Source organism: Eretmochelys imbricata, chromosome 1 (genome assembly GCF_965152235.1).
Source record: "Eretmochelys imbricata isolate rEreImb1 chromosome 1, rEreImb1.hap1, whole genome shotgun sequence".
Lineage (NCBI taxonomy): Eukaryota > Metazoa > Chordata > Testudines > Cheloniidae > Eretmochelys > Eretmochelys imbricata.
The window spans coordinates 125,009,582-125,022,880 of NC_135572.1; the positions used below are offsets into that span (position 1 = coordinate 125,009,582).

At 44.6% G+C, this 13,299-nt stretch overlaps 1 protein-coding gene across 5 annotated transcripts in view; it reads left to right on the top strand.

Moving 5' to 3' along the window:
• The window catches only part of LOC144263939 (cohesin subunit SA-2-like), a 92,162-nt gene that overhangs the window by 38,416 nt on the left and 40,447 nt on the right, over positions 1-13,299 (top strand). For all 5 annotated transcript variants that reach the window (XM_077815089.1, XM_077815080.1, XM_077815074.1 and 2 more), the window contains one exon: positions 708-787. In XM_077815089.1, coding sequence (XP_077671215.1) covers positions 708-787 — 80 coding nt within the window. The remainder of the gene's footprint in view (positions 1-707; positions 788-13,299) is intronic.

A 13,299-nucleotide genomic window follows, 5' to 3' on the forward strand; every position in this document is an offset into this window, starting at 1 on the left:
CAGTGCCCCAGCTAGTGCATACTCTTCTGCTAGGCCTGCAGGTACAGTCTTTTGAATGTCATGTAAAACCAAGGATTTGGCTCTTCGTAGTCACTGAAAATCCCATGGCACTTTCTGAAAGAGGAGGCTCATAATTCTCATGTTTTAGCCAAGTTTCAATCTGAGTAAATAAACTCTGCCTATCTAAATTCAATCCATATTTTAAACAGTTTTACAGCAGCCCTCTGTACTTCTTCCCTAATCTGTGTAGTATTGCTGTGCGTTGTTAAACAGCCACGTGATCCAAAATGTACTTACCTTTTTAGCAGGGTTATGGCTTCCAGAATTTTTTCACATTTGAGTAGAGAAATGATTTATGTAACATTGTAGCTTAGAATTTATCCTGATTTAGCATATTGTTACTAATTGTTCTTCATTTACAAACAAGTGGCCAATCATTCTTAATTTGTGAGCTGCAGTCAGTTTCTTGTGGAGACACACTTGCATCTACACAAATTTCTTATTGGTCAATTAACTCAAATAAAAACGTAACATAATGATGGAACAACTTGGTGGTAAGCAAATTGTCTTATGTCTCTTAGGAAATAGTCATTGCAATACTAATAAGCCTGTTTGTTACTAGTGGAGATGATCTAACTGTAGCAAAATAAATATTTGTCCAGAACAAAAAGTGTTACATCTTTTTATTGTCGTTTTACATCCATTAGGATCGAATTGTGTCCATGACTCTGGACAAGGACCATGAAGTAGCAGTTCAAGCCATGAAACTCTTGATGCTTATGTCACAGTAAATAATTTTTTTAATGTTCTATATTGTTTTAATGGCAACGAGACCCAGATGTAACTAGTTGAGGAATCCTCTTATTACTGATGATGTGCTCAGAAACAATTGCCCCCTGCAGGACATGGGTTAAACAGGATAACTGCAAGCTAAAAGTCAGTTGTGAAGTGCGTGACTAAAGTTAGAATGGTACTTAAGAAGTATGGTTATCCATTATAACACATTCTGGAGAATCATGTTTATTTTATAAATTTTAAATTGTGGGACTAGTGAGATTTCTTTGTCCCTTTTTGTTTTGCACTTTTTAAAAATTTGTATAAAGACTCTGCATCCTATTGCAGATACTGGTCAGATTTTAAGATCCTGCAGAAGCCAAAGCCTCTGGTGATTCAAAGTATAAGCTGACTCCTGCATCTGGCCAGGGGGAGATGGCTTCCATCCATGTACAACATTGCACAGTTGACCAGATGCATTGTGGGCTTTGCTTTTCCTCTGAAGCACAAGGTATTGGTCCCTGCTGGAGGAAGGATGTAGAACTTGATGGACCAATAAACTGACCTGGATATGGTAAATCTTACTCTTATTGAACCAGTGACATGGAACCCTGAGTGCTGACTGACTGACGGAACTGTGACTTGCTGAGGTCAGTCTTCAGAATGAGCAGTGCATGCAGAAGTTCGATAGGGATTGTCTGCACTGGGAAACTTACTGAAATAGCTATTCCAAAATAATTATTTTGGTGTAAGGCCCTGTGTGTTATTGTCTTTCTGGAGTAGCTATTTCAGTACATTTCCAAGTGTAAATGTGTCCTTATAAATCTGCTTTTCCTGTTTTTTCTCGTCTGCTCCCCCATTTGTTGTGTTTCTGATCACAGCAGTGTAAGTCTCACTGTAAAAGGAGTGCACTTTTTTCCCCTATAAAGTGATCAGGGCTTTTTTGTATCTATATTCATTTAAGGTCAAAAGGGATTTTATTTGTTCATACTTAAAACCACTTCTATATAGGCATATAAGTCCAATGATTAGGCACATTTATATTAAACTGTACACCAGGCCCACTGTAAGTATTCCCCCTCCCCCACCTCCACTTGTCATTCTTGTGAAAGTAATTGTTTGAATCTGTGAAAGCAACAAAAGATGCAGGATGGTTTCTACCTATCTAGAGACACTGGTACCTGCAAGCAGTTTTAGGGTGTGCTGCATTTGGAGCTATGGGTTTGATCTGCAGCTTGTGCAGACATACTTGCGCCAGCTCTGATTGAGCTAGCGTATTAAAAATAGTCGTGTGGCTGTGGTGGCACAGGCAGTGGGGAGCCCGGGGCATGGCTAGCCACTCGAGTACGTACGCTTGGGGTCCAGGCTGGTTTGTACTTGGGGCAGCTAGCCTCTGCTGCCCCTCGCCACTGCCCGTGCTTTCCTGCCTATGCTATTTTTAGCACGCTAACTCAATGAGAGCTAGCATGCGTGTGTCTGTGTGAGCTCGGAATCACACCCCTAGCTTCAGGGATAGACATTGCCACGATTACATGAGGCCAGACAGGTGAAATCTGCACAACTTGGATAGTAACTTTAATTTAGGAACCTTTGTTTGCATTACAGTACCAGAATATCCTTTTGCACTGAAGTGCTGCTTTATAATCACAGGAAGTGATTATTATCTCCCTTGACACTCCGCCCATTTAGGTGGCATTACTCCAGGCTTACACCAGCCTATATATGGGAACAGAATTGGACCCATTGTATATGTTCATTGTTGACATAACTTGCTTTTTTACAGGAAATATCATTGTTTAAATGACACTAATAGTAGGTAGGTTACCACTGCTAATATAAACACAACGACCACTTTGTATGACATTTGCTTCTCCATATTGCATAGATATTGCATTGTGCTTTGTTATAGCATCTATGTGCATAACATGTCTCTGTGCTAGGAAGAGTAGTGCACCATTGTTAAAATACAATGACTCTTTAAACCAGTTAAGGTTGCTCTTGTTCTATATCTGAACCAACCAGTGCTATATTGGCACTGCAGCTGTTTAGCTTCTCTGGCTTTATTGTTGGGTTCATGTTCTCACTAAACTCATGAATGCTAACTATAGTCAAAAAGTTTATTGGTTGTCTGTGTTTTTAGGAAAGCCAGTGAGGAGAAAGTTTAAAGTTTAAAGAAAGTTTAAAATTAGATTTCCAGCACTGCGCAGTTCCTCCTAAGAAGTTTTCCAAACAACACTTGTCCGTTATAAAACATATTTCCTCGTAAATAAAATGAGTGCATGTTTTTGTTGATTAAGCCATGGCAGAGGTCCAGCAACCACATACTTGTTGTCTTTGTTTCTTCTCCATCTGTTGCAGAGCCAACAGCGCTCCTAGTCACTCTGAGCCCTGCTGATTTGGTTTAATTATTGGGAAGATGAAGATGGGAGTTGGGGACTGAAATGAATTATCCACAAAGCCAACCGAGAATCTTATCTCTTTTGCTTATAAAATTAGCACGGGACAGTCTAAACATTTTGGGTGAAGAATTGCGCTAAACTCTCTCTGATAAAGTTGCTTTAAGAGACTATATAAAGATGCCTTTCCAGCAGGGGAGACGTTTCAGAAGTGATTACTGTCATTCCAGGAGCAGAGAAGCACTCGCCTGTGTGTCTACACTGCAAGTGAAGGTGTGATTGTAGCAAAGGTTGGCGTACCACTGTTAGCCTGGGTAACAGTAGCAGTGTAGATGTGGTGGCATGGGCTCAGCAAGGGCTAACAACCTGAGCCATACCTCTGCTGTGGACCCTGGGTACATACTTGGACACTAGCTTCTGCTGAAGCCCATGTCACCACATGTACACTATTCTTGTTATCCACGCTAGCTAGATTTAAGGTGGCATGAGTATGCCTACTCATGCTATAGTCACACCTTCACTTGCAGTATAGACATAGACCCATGGTGTCTACCGAAGATAGCATGGGAAGCATATCTTGGCTCATAGACAGTATCTGGTCTTAAGCACTGCAGCTTTATACATGCAGGAACGCAATAGGTGGGGTTGGGAATTGTGAAATTCCTCAAAATGAGTAATAACAAAAGAGTGACTGTAAATATTAGATTTGTTCAACCGATCTGCTTCCTGTACGTGTTCAGTCACAGTTGCTTGCTTACTTGGCAAAAAAATGTTCACCTCCTTTAGTCAGGCAGTTCCAACTTTTCTGTGGGAGCTGGATTCTGCTCTAGTTTCGTCATCAGCAGAATTGTCAACTAAGTTCTAACTGGACATACTTCTGGTGAGGCCTAAAAAGTCTTTTCAGATACTAGTTTGAATTTTCAGTGCTGCCTGTAACCCCTTTCTGCATAACCTTTAAACTACATAAATTTAGTATAGAATTATTGAGTAAGTTAACATCAATCCTCACAATGCCCTTTTTAGAGTGTAATTTTAACTGGTCACACACTAGTCTATGAGATGAGGTTTTTTACTGCTTCTTTTCTCTACGTTTATGCAGAACCCTCAAGCTGTACACTTACCTGGCCTGTGTAAATGCACGTTCTTATTATCCTCCTCCCTATTCCTTCCGATGTATATATCCATTTTTGCGTATTGTCTTAATTAAATGGTAAGCTCTCTGAGTGAGGGACTTCCTTTGCTGAGTGATACAGCACTTAGCATGATGGGAGCTTGATTGGACCTCTAGGTGCTATCATAATATAAATGGTGCTACAAAATGTCATGGAATTGCCAGCATTAACGAGGACAGAGCAGTGATACCAAGTGCCTTACATTAGAAATAAGAAGGAAATAAAATATGAGGAAAAATGTGAGCCACAAAGAATTGGTAGAAGGAAGAAGTGAGAAAACAGCAATTCTGAAAGATATTTGGGAACCCTAGTGGACGGCAAATAGACATGAGGTTGCTATGCAAGATGTCAGTAAAAAGGGCTTTGGGGCACTCTGTTTCGAGGTATAGCGACAAAGGAACAGAATGCCATGCTCCCTCATTGTAGTGCTTCAGTGAGAGTGAATTAATGTGCTCACTTCTGGCCTCTTCACTGCCAGAAAGAGTAGAGAAAGTTCAGAAAAGAAGAACAAAAATGACTGTTGAGGAAATGACTGATGAGGAAAGGTTAGAAGGGGTGTACACAAGTCTACAAGTAGCTGGAGAATGTAAATAACAAGGGGGAAAAATTATTTTGGCTCATACAAATCTGGTTATAATTAGAAATGATGAGACTAAGGCTATGTCTACAGTACAGAGTTAAGTCGATTTAAGATACGTTAAAAGAAAAGGAGTACTTGTAGCACCTTAGAGACTAACCAATTTATTTGAGCATAAGCTTTCGTGAGCTACAGCTCACTTCATCAGCTGCATTCCTTTGCCTTCAGTCCTTTTGGTACAATGTCCATCTGTTTGCATTGGAAAGGAAGATGATGTCTGTCTGTATCTGTACGAGTTTTCTCATGAAGTTGATAGATTTCCACTCCATACGGCTAAATGCAGTGCCTTGCATAATGACAGGTTTCAGAGTAGCAGCCGTGTTAGTCTGTATTCGCAAAAAGAAAAGGAGGACTTGTGGCACCTTAGAGACTAACCAATTTATTTGAGCATAAGCTTTTGTGAGCTACAGACTATCACGGCTGCTACTCTGAAACCTGTCATTAAGTTACTTTGACATCCAACCACCGCTGTAATTAAACTGCAGTTCCATGTCCCCACTATGCTCCTGGTGTTGGCGGAGCGCATCCACAGTAGCTGCTCTTGCATTGACACAGAGAGCAGTGCACTGTGGGTAGCTATTCCACTGTGCAACTGGCCGCAGGCTGATTTGGGAAGGGTTTGCAGTCCCCATGGGGCAGGCACAGCATCTCATGATGCAGGTTTCTCAATCTCAGCATTCCATGGGCATCCTACTAGGTTTCCAGCTGCTTTTCAACTGTCCTGGTAACCTGCGAGCCAGCCATCTGTGTCAGAAAGCGTAGAGCCTTTACTGCTCTTTAGTATTGTGCTGTGCATTATGAACACAAAGCTATAAGAGGAGCTCAAGGTGGGGAGGAGAAGGCTATTCACCACCACCCTGACCTCAGCCTCCTCCTTGTAGAGTGGCAGGTCTGCAACTCTGCACCAGAGGCTAATATTTGCCTCCCTTGCCTCCTGCTATGCCTGCTGCAGCTCATTGATTTTTACATGGCACTGCTGTGTGTGTCTATCACAGCCCTTCACCTCCATGCCCTGAGCAAGTTCCTGCTGCTGGAGCGGAGCTGTGACTGCAAAGCCTCCTCTCCCCACAGACCCAGGAGATCCAACAACTCTGGTGTACTCCAGGCAGGAGTGGGTTTGCTGCATGGAGCCGGCATGTTCAGCTAGGCAGTTGCTATGTGAGCTCTCCACGCCGAGAAAACTGGAAGAGACTGTGTACCTGGCTGCAGGGCAGTGGAGTTCAAAAGAGTGGCCAGGGTAGGCATTGTGGGACACCTCTTGGAGGCCACTTAGGGCAACGTAAGCAATGCAGTGTCACTGCATCACTCTAAGTATGTCGCCCTAAGCTCTGCGCCTCTCATTGAAGTGGTTTTATTATGTCAAAGTAGCAGGTGAGTTAAACTGGTGGGAGGAGCATTGCAGTGTGTACAACTTCATAGTTAGGTCAACATAAGCTGCCTTGTGTCGACAAAACTGTGTAATGTAGACTCACCGCCCCATCAGCTGTTTGGTGGGTGCACTGTGCTCCCCATCAGCTGATGAGTGGGGGCGGTAAACAGCTGTGGCTGGTGGGTGATGAGCACCCGCTGTTTTTTCCCTGAGGGCTCCAGCCCCGGAACATGCATAGAGTCAGCACCCATAACACCATTAACGTAGAGATATGAGAATGCTTTGAGATTTTTTGAAGGAAGAACCAAGCCTGTCCCAAACAACGTAAAAGGGAAAAACCCCTCTCCTCCTTCATGATGGTGATGCAATAAGCTAATCACTCCTTCTGTTATCCCTTATCTCCTGCAACCATCTTCCTGCCATCATGCACCTCTGCTAACCTCTGGCTTCAAAATGCCTGCCAGCCCTAGTCTCTTCCCCTTCTTGAGACCACTTAAAAAGAGAAAAGAGCTTTCTTTCCTCTCCAGTGTGTGCTCTGGAACTAAAACAAACCCATCCTTTTAGTGCTGAAGTCCTTGCCCGTTGGCACCTCTCTAATATTTGACACCTTCCCTTGTCCTGACAGATCATAGATCTTGGATGAAATCCTGGTCCTGTTTGAAGTCAATGGCAAAACTCCCACTGACTTCAGTGCGGCCAGGATTTCACCTCTTGTTTTGTGTATGCAGATGACACTTTACTGTCATGCCTGTATTGACACCAAGAGGGGAAACATGAAGAAAACAAAAACACCCTCCCAATATCCTCAAAAATCAGTTTAATAGAATCTGGGACCACAAACCCTTAAATGCCTCAATCATGCTTATTGGATGGTGATGCTAAGGGGGAGCATTAAGGTTGTTCATATAACTCTGCATTTCCATTCTTGTTTGGATTTCTTAAGTGCGATGTTTTCTCTGAATTTTCTTAGCATGTAATGTTCGGGTGTGGGATAATTACAACATCCTTGTAAGGTGGGTTTTTTTTGTTTGGTTGGGTTTTTTTACCCTTATGTTACGGATATTTTAATTCTGCTTAGTTGTAGTGGTTTTTTTGTCTTGGAATATAAGTAAATTGCACACAACTGAGATGGTACAGGCAGCCCCTGTTCATTCTTCCCTCTCATGTTGAGAAGGCAGTGGGTCTTCTGCTTCCAAGGTCATCTCATGAAATGTAAAACAAAAGAGAAGACGTGAGATTTCCCAGCTAATGTTTGGCATCCAGAACAAATAGTCTCTTTGCTCTCTCCTTGGTGTATGTACCCCGTCTTCCTTCTTCTTTGCCTGTTCACACTGAAGCGAGATATATCATGGCATTGGTATGTGGAAAGCTGTGCTTATTTTTAGGCATCTAAATACTGGCAGGCACTTCTGGCTTAACCTTTATCTGTCACTTGGCATTTGAAGGGCTGTAAATTTGCCCCAGTAGTATTGCACTACATAAAGTGTTCTTTGAATGTGTGATTATTGGCTTATGTGTACAAAAGAAGGCACCCCTTTTATTGAGGAAATACTTCTAAAATTGCCATTGTAGTAGGTATAGCTAGGTATTGCCCTCTGTGTAGGTAAGTAGTCTCTGAAGTGGTCAGGTATCTTTCAAGTGGAAACCTTGACATCTTACAGTAAGCAACTGCTGAGCACTGTGTGAAAGACGAGAGAACAGATGCACATTCAGGTCTTCTGTCTGCTTAATTAATGGATTTTTTAAAAAAGAATGTTATGCCCGTCTGGCAGCTCATATCGGGTAGAGGTGGCTCATTTTTCCCTGCTGCACTCCTGTGCCACCAGAGAGCGTTCTGTACAAGGAGCTGAGGTCACACCTTACCTTACACTTCCCTAATGAAGGGAAAACTGAGTACAGGGTAAAATACCTGGGGTGAAATTCTGGTCCCTTTGAAGAAAGTGACAGAACTGGATTTCACCCCATTTTTAGCCTTTCCCTCCCATGGCTAGATATAGTTTGTATGAAATCTTGTAACTTGTCCCCAGAGAGGCTTTTTATAACTATAGACATGTTGCCAAGCACTTCACCTATCAAAGGGGTTTAGAAAAAGAAAGACGTGTTGCAGTGAATGTAATACCTGTCCCTCTCTGTCACCTTGCAATATAGTGAAGAGAGAGAACTAATGTAAAGAATAAGAAATAGCCCCCCATCTCAAACATTGCACGTCTCTGGCCAAAGGTGTCCCAGACTACAACACCTTCACGTAGAACTGCCATTTCAGTTTGATCCCAGCTTTTAAAAAGAGGGTGAGAGAGAGTTGCAAATAGGTAGAGAATTTGCATTGGACAGCTTCCTAGAAAAGAAGTCCTTGTGGCACCTTAGAGACTAACACCTGGTCTACACTACGAGTTTGTCTGATTTAGCAGCGTTAAATCGAATTATCCCTGCACCCGTCCACACAACAAAGCCATTTTTTTCGACATAAAGGTCTCTTAAAACCAAATTCTGTACTCCTCCCCAACGAGGGGATTAGCGCTGAAATTGACATTGCCGTTTCGAATTAGGGTTAGTGTGGACTCAATTCTAAGGTATTGGCCTCCGGGAGCTATCCCACAGTGCACCATTGTGACCACTCTGGACAGCACTCTGAACTCGGATGCACTGGCCAGGTGTACAGGAAAAGTCCCGGGAACTTTTGAATCTCATTTCCTGTTTAGCCAGGCGAGCTCATCAGCACAGGTGACCATGCAGAGCTCATCAGCACGGGTGACCATGCAGTCCCAGAATCGAAAAAGAGCTCCAGCATGGACCGAATGGGAGGTACCGGATTTGATCGCTGTATGGGGAGAGGAATCTGTGCTATCAGAACTATGTTCCAAAAGACAAAATGCCAAAACATTTCAAAAAATCTCCGAGGCCATGAGGGACAGAGGCTACAGCAGGGACGCAGTACAGTGCCGTGTGAAACTTAAGGAGCTCAGACAAGCATACCAGAAAACCAAAGAATCAAACGGATGCTCCGGGGCAGAGCCCCAGACATATGCCGCTTCTCAGACATGCTGAGCTGCATACAATTCTAGGGTGGGCTGCCACCACTACCCCACCCCTGACTGTGGACTCCGATGATGGGATACTCTCTGCCATACCTGAGGATTTTGTGGACGGGGAAGATGAGGAGGAGGAGGAGGATGAGCTTGAGGAGAGCACACAGCACACCGTTCTCCCTGACAGCCAGGATCTTTTTCTCACCCTGACTGAAATACCCTCCCAACCCGCCAAGCTGGAGAAGGGACCTCTGGTGAGTGTACCTTTTAAAATATAATACATGTTATAAAAGCAAGCGTTTTTTAATGATTAAGTAGCTCTGAGGACTTGGAATGCATTCGTGGCCGGTACAGCTACTGGAAAAGTCTGTTAATGTGTCTGGGGATGGAGTGGAAATCCTCCAGGGACATCTCCATGAAGCTCTCCTGGAGCTACTCTAAAAGCCTTTGCAGAAGGTTTCTGGGGAGAGCAACCTTATTCCATCCTCCATGGTAGGACACTTTACCACGCCATGCTAGTAGCAAGTAATCTGGTATCATTGCATGACAAATCCTGGCAGTGTATGGTCCCGGTGTTTGCTGGCATGCAAGCAACATCCGTTCTTCTTCTCTCTGAGTTATCCTCAGGAGAGTGATATCATTCACGGTAACCTGGTTGAAATAGGGGAATTTAATTAAGGGGACATTCAAAAGTGGCCGTTCCTACTGGGCTGTTTGCCTGTGGCTAAAAAGAAATCCTCCCCGCAGTTAGCCACACGGGGGGTGGGGTGGGGGGGCATTGGTGCTGAGCTGTTTGAGTTGGGCTAGCAGGGATCTTCCCTGATACCAGCCACAAGGTGGGGTGAGGGATAAAGCAATCATCCCAGAGAATTGGATGGGGGGTGGGGTTACTTTGGTTTCTGCTGCTGCACGTTAACAGGAAAACCGCAGCACTAAATGGCCAACTCAATGTGCTTTGCTTGGTATGGGAGAGGAGGGCGCTGCTGTTATGAAGGTTGCAGAAGCTGAAAGACTATGGCTTACCATGGCCACCTGCAAGCCGAATTCTGTTCCCCGGCCCTGCGTGTGTGATCTCTAACACCAAAGCCACAGGCACTCAATATAAGATGCAAAATGCGACCATTTACCAAAATCACACGTGCTACGTAATGTGAATAGTGTTGTTCACCATGAAAGAGTATAGCCATTGTTCTGTAAAATGTATCTTTTAAAATACTTCACTCCCTTTTTTTCCTCTAGCTGCTGCAAATGTTTCAAGCCTCTCTCCTCCATCCCAAAAGCTATCTCAGATAAGGCAGTGAAAAAAACGCACGCACGATGAAATGTTCTCTGAGCTCATGCAGTCGTCTGGCACTGACAGAGCTCAGCAGAATGTGTGGAGGGACACAATAGCAGAGTACAGGAAAGTGGCCGATGAACGTGAGGAGGGATGGCAGCAGGAAGATCAGAGAAGGCATGATGCAACGCTGGGGCTACTGCGGGATCAAACGGACATGCTCTGGTGTCTGGTGGAGGTTCATGAACGGCAGCAGGATCACAGACTGTCACTGCAGCCCCTGTTTAACTGCCCTCCCTCCTCCCCAAGTTCCATAGCCTCCTCACCTAGACGCCCAAGAACGCCGGGGTGGGGGGGGGAGGCTCCGGGCACCCAACAACTCCACACCAGTGGACAGCCCAAGCAACAGAAGGCTGTCATTCAACAGGTTTTGAAGTGGCCTTTTCCTTCCCTCCTACCCTCCTCGCACACCCCACCCAGGCTACCTTGTGAGTTATCTCCCTATTTTTATAATCAATTAATAAAGAATACATGTTTTTTAAACGATAGTGACTTTATTTCCTTTGCACGCAAGCTGTGATCGAAGGGGGGAGGGCAGGTGGCTTACAGGGAATTTAGAGGCAACCAAGATGATTAGATGATTTAGTCGGGGATTGGTTCTGCTTTGAGCAGGGGGTTGGACTAGATGACCTCCTGAGGTCCCTTCCAACCCTGATATTCTATGATTCAAGGGGGCGGCTTTTCATCAAGGAGAAACAAACAGAAGTGTCACACAGTACCCAGGCCAGTCATGAAACTGGTTTTCAAAGCTTCTCTGATGCGCAGTGCCACCCTGGTGTCTGGCTGCACGTATTCAGCGACCAGGCAATTTGCCTCAACCTCCCACCCCGCCATAAACGTCTCCCCCTTACTCTCACCGAGATTGTGGAGCACACAGCAAACAGCAATAACAATGGGAATATTGGTTTCGCTGAGGTCTGAGCAAGTCAGTAAACTGCGCCAGCGACCCTTTAAACGTCCAAATGCGCACTCTAACAACATTCTGCACTTGCTCAGCCTACAGTTGAACAACTCCTTACTACTGTCCAGGGTGCCTGTGTATGATTTCATGAGCCAGGGCATTAAGGGGTAGGCTTGGTCCCCAGGGAAAACTATAGGCATTTCAACATCCCCAACAGTTATTTTCTGGTCTGGGAAGTAAATCCCTTCCTGCAGCTGTTTAAACAGGCCAGAGTTCCTGAAGACGCGAGCGTCATGAACCTTTCCCGGCCATCCCACATTGATGTTGGTGAAACATCCCTTGTAATCCACCAGTGCTTGCAGCACCATTGAAAAGTACCCCTTGCGGTTTATGTACTGGCTGCCCTGGTGGTCCGGTCCCAAGATAAGTATATGTGTTCTGAGTATAGCCCCAACACAGTTAGGGAATCCCATTGCAGCAAAACCATCTAGTGTGACCTGCACATTTCCCAGAGTCACTATGTTTGATAGCAGCAGCTCAATGATTGCATTGGCTACTTGCATCACAGCAACCCCATGGTAGATTTGCCCACTCCAAATTGATTCCCCACTGACTGGTAGCTGTCTGGCGTCGCAAGCTTCAACAGGGCTGTTGCCACTCACTTGTGAACTGTGAGGGCTGCTCTCATATTGGTATTCTGGCACTTCAGGGCAGGGGAAAACAAGTCACAAAGTTCCATGAAAGTACCCTTACGCATGCGAAAGTTTTGGAGCCACTGGGAATCATCCCAAACCTGCAACACTATGCGGTCCCACCACTCTGTGCTTGTTTCCCGCGCCCAGAATTGGCGTTCCACAGCATGAGCCTGCCCTAGTAACACCATGATCTCCAAATTGCCGGGGACCGCGTTTTAGAGAAATCTGTTTTCATGTCCTCATCACCACACTGCCGTTGCCTCCTCGCCTGGTTTTTCAGGTGCTGGTTCTGCATATACTGCTGAATAATGTGTGAGGTGTTTACAATGGTCATAACTGCTGTGGTGAGGTGAACGGATTCCATGCTTGCTGTGCTATGGCATCTGCTCGGGCAATCCAGGGAAAAGGGTGCAAAATGATTTTCTGCTGTTGCTTTCACGGAGGGAGGGAGGGTTGACTGATGACATTTACCCATAACCACCTGCGACAAATTTTTGGCTTCATCAGGGATTGGGAGCTCAGCCCAGAATTCCAATGGTCAGCGGGAACTGTGGGATAGCTATCCACAGTGCACCGCTCGGCATGTCGACGCTTGCCACAGTACTGTGGACGCACACCGCCGAATTAATGTGCTTAGTATGGACGCATGCACACTACTTTATACAATCTGTTCCCAAAAATCGACTTCTGTAAAATCGGAGTATTTTCATAGTGTAGACATGGCCTAACAGTCTCTAAGGTGCCACAAGTACTCCTTGTTGTTTTTGCTGATACAGACTAACATGGCTACCACTCTGAAACCTAGAAAAGAAGTGTTTATAGAGGACTTATGCTGTATTGATATTACAGTGAATAAAAATTATATTAAACTGTTGGCTTATTTCACTCAGTTCTCCATACTTTTACTGATACAAAGCTGGTTGGGCAACCCTTACTTCTGTAAGTGCTATTTGGTATGGTCAGTTGACACCACTCAACATGATTATGGGATGC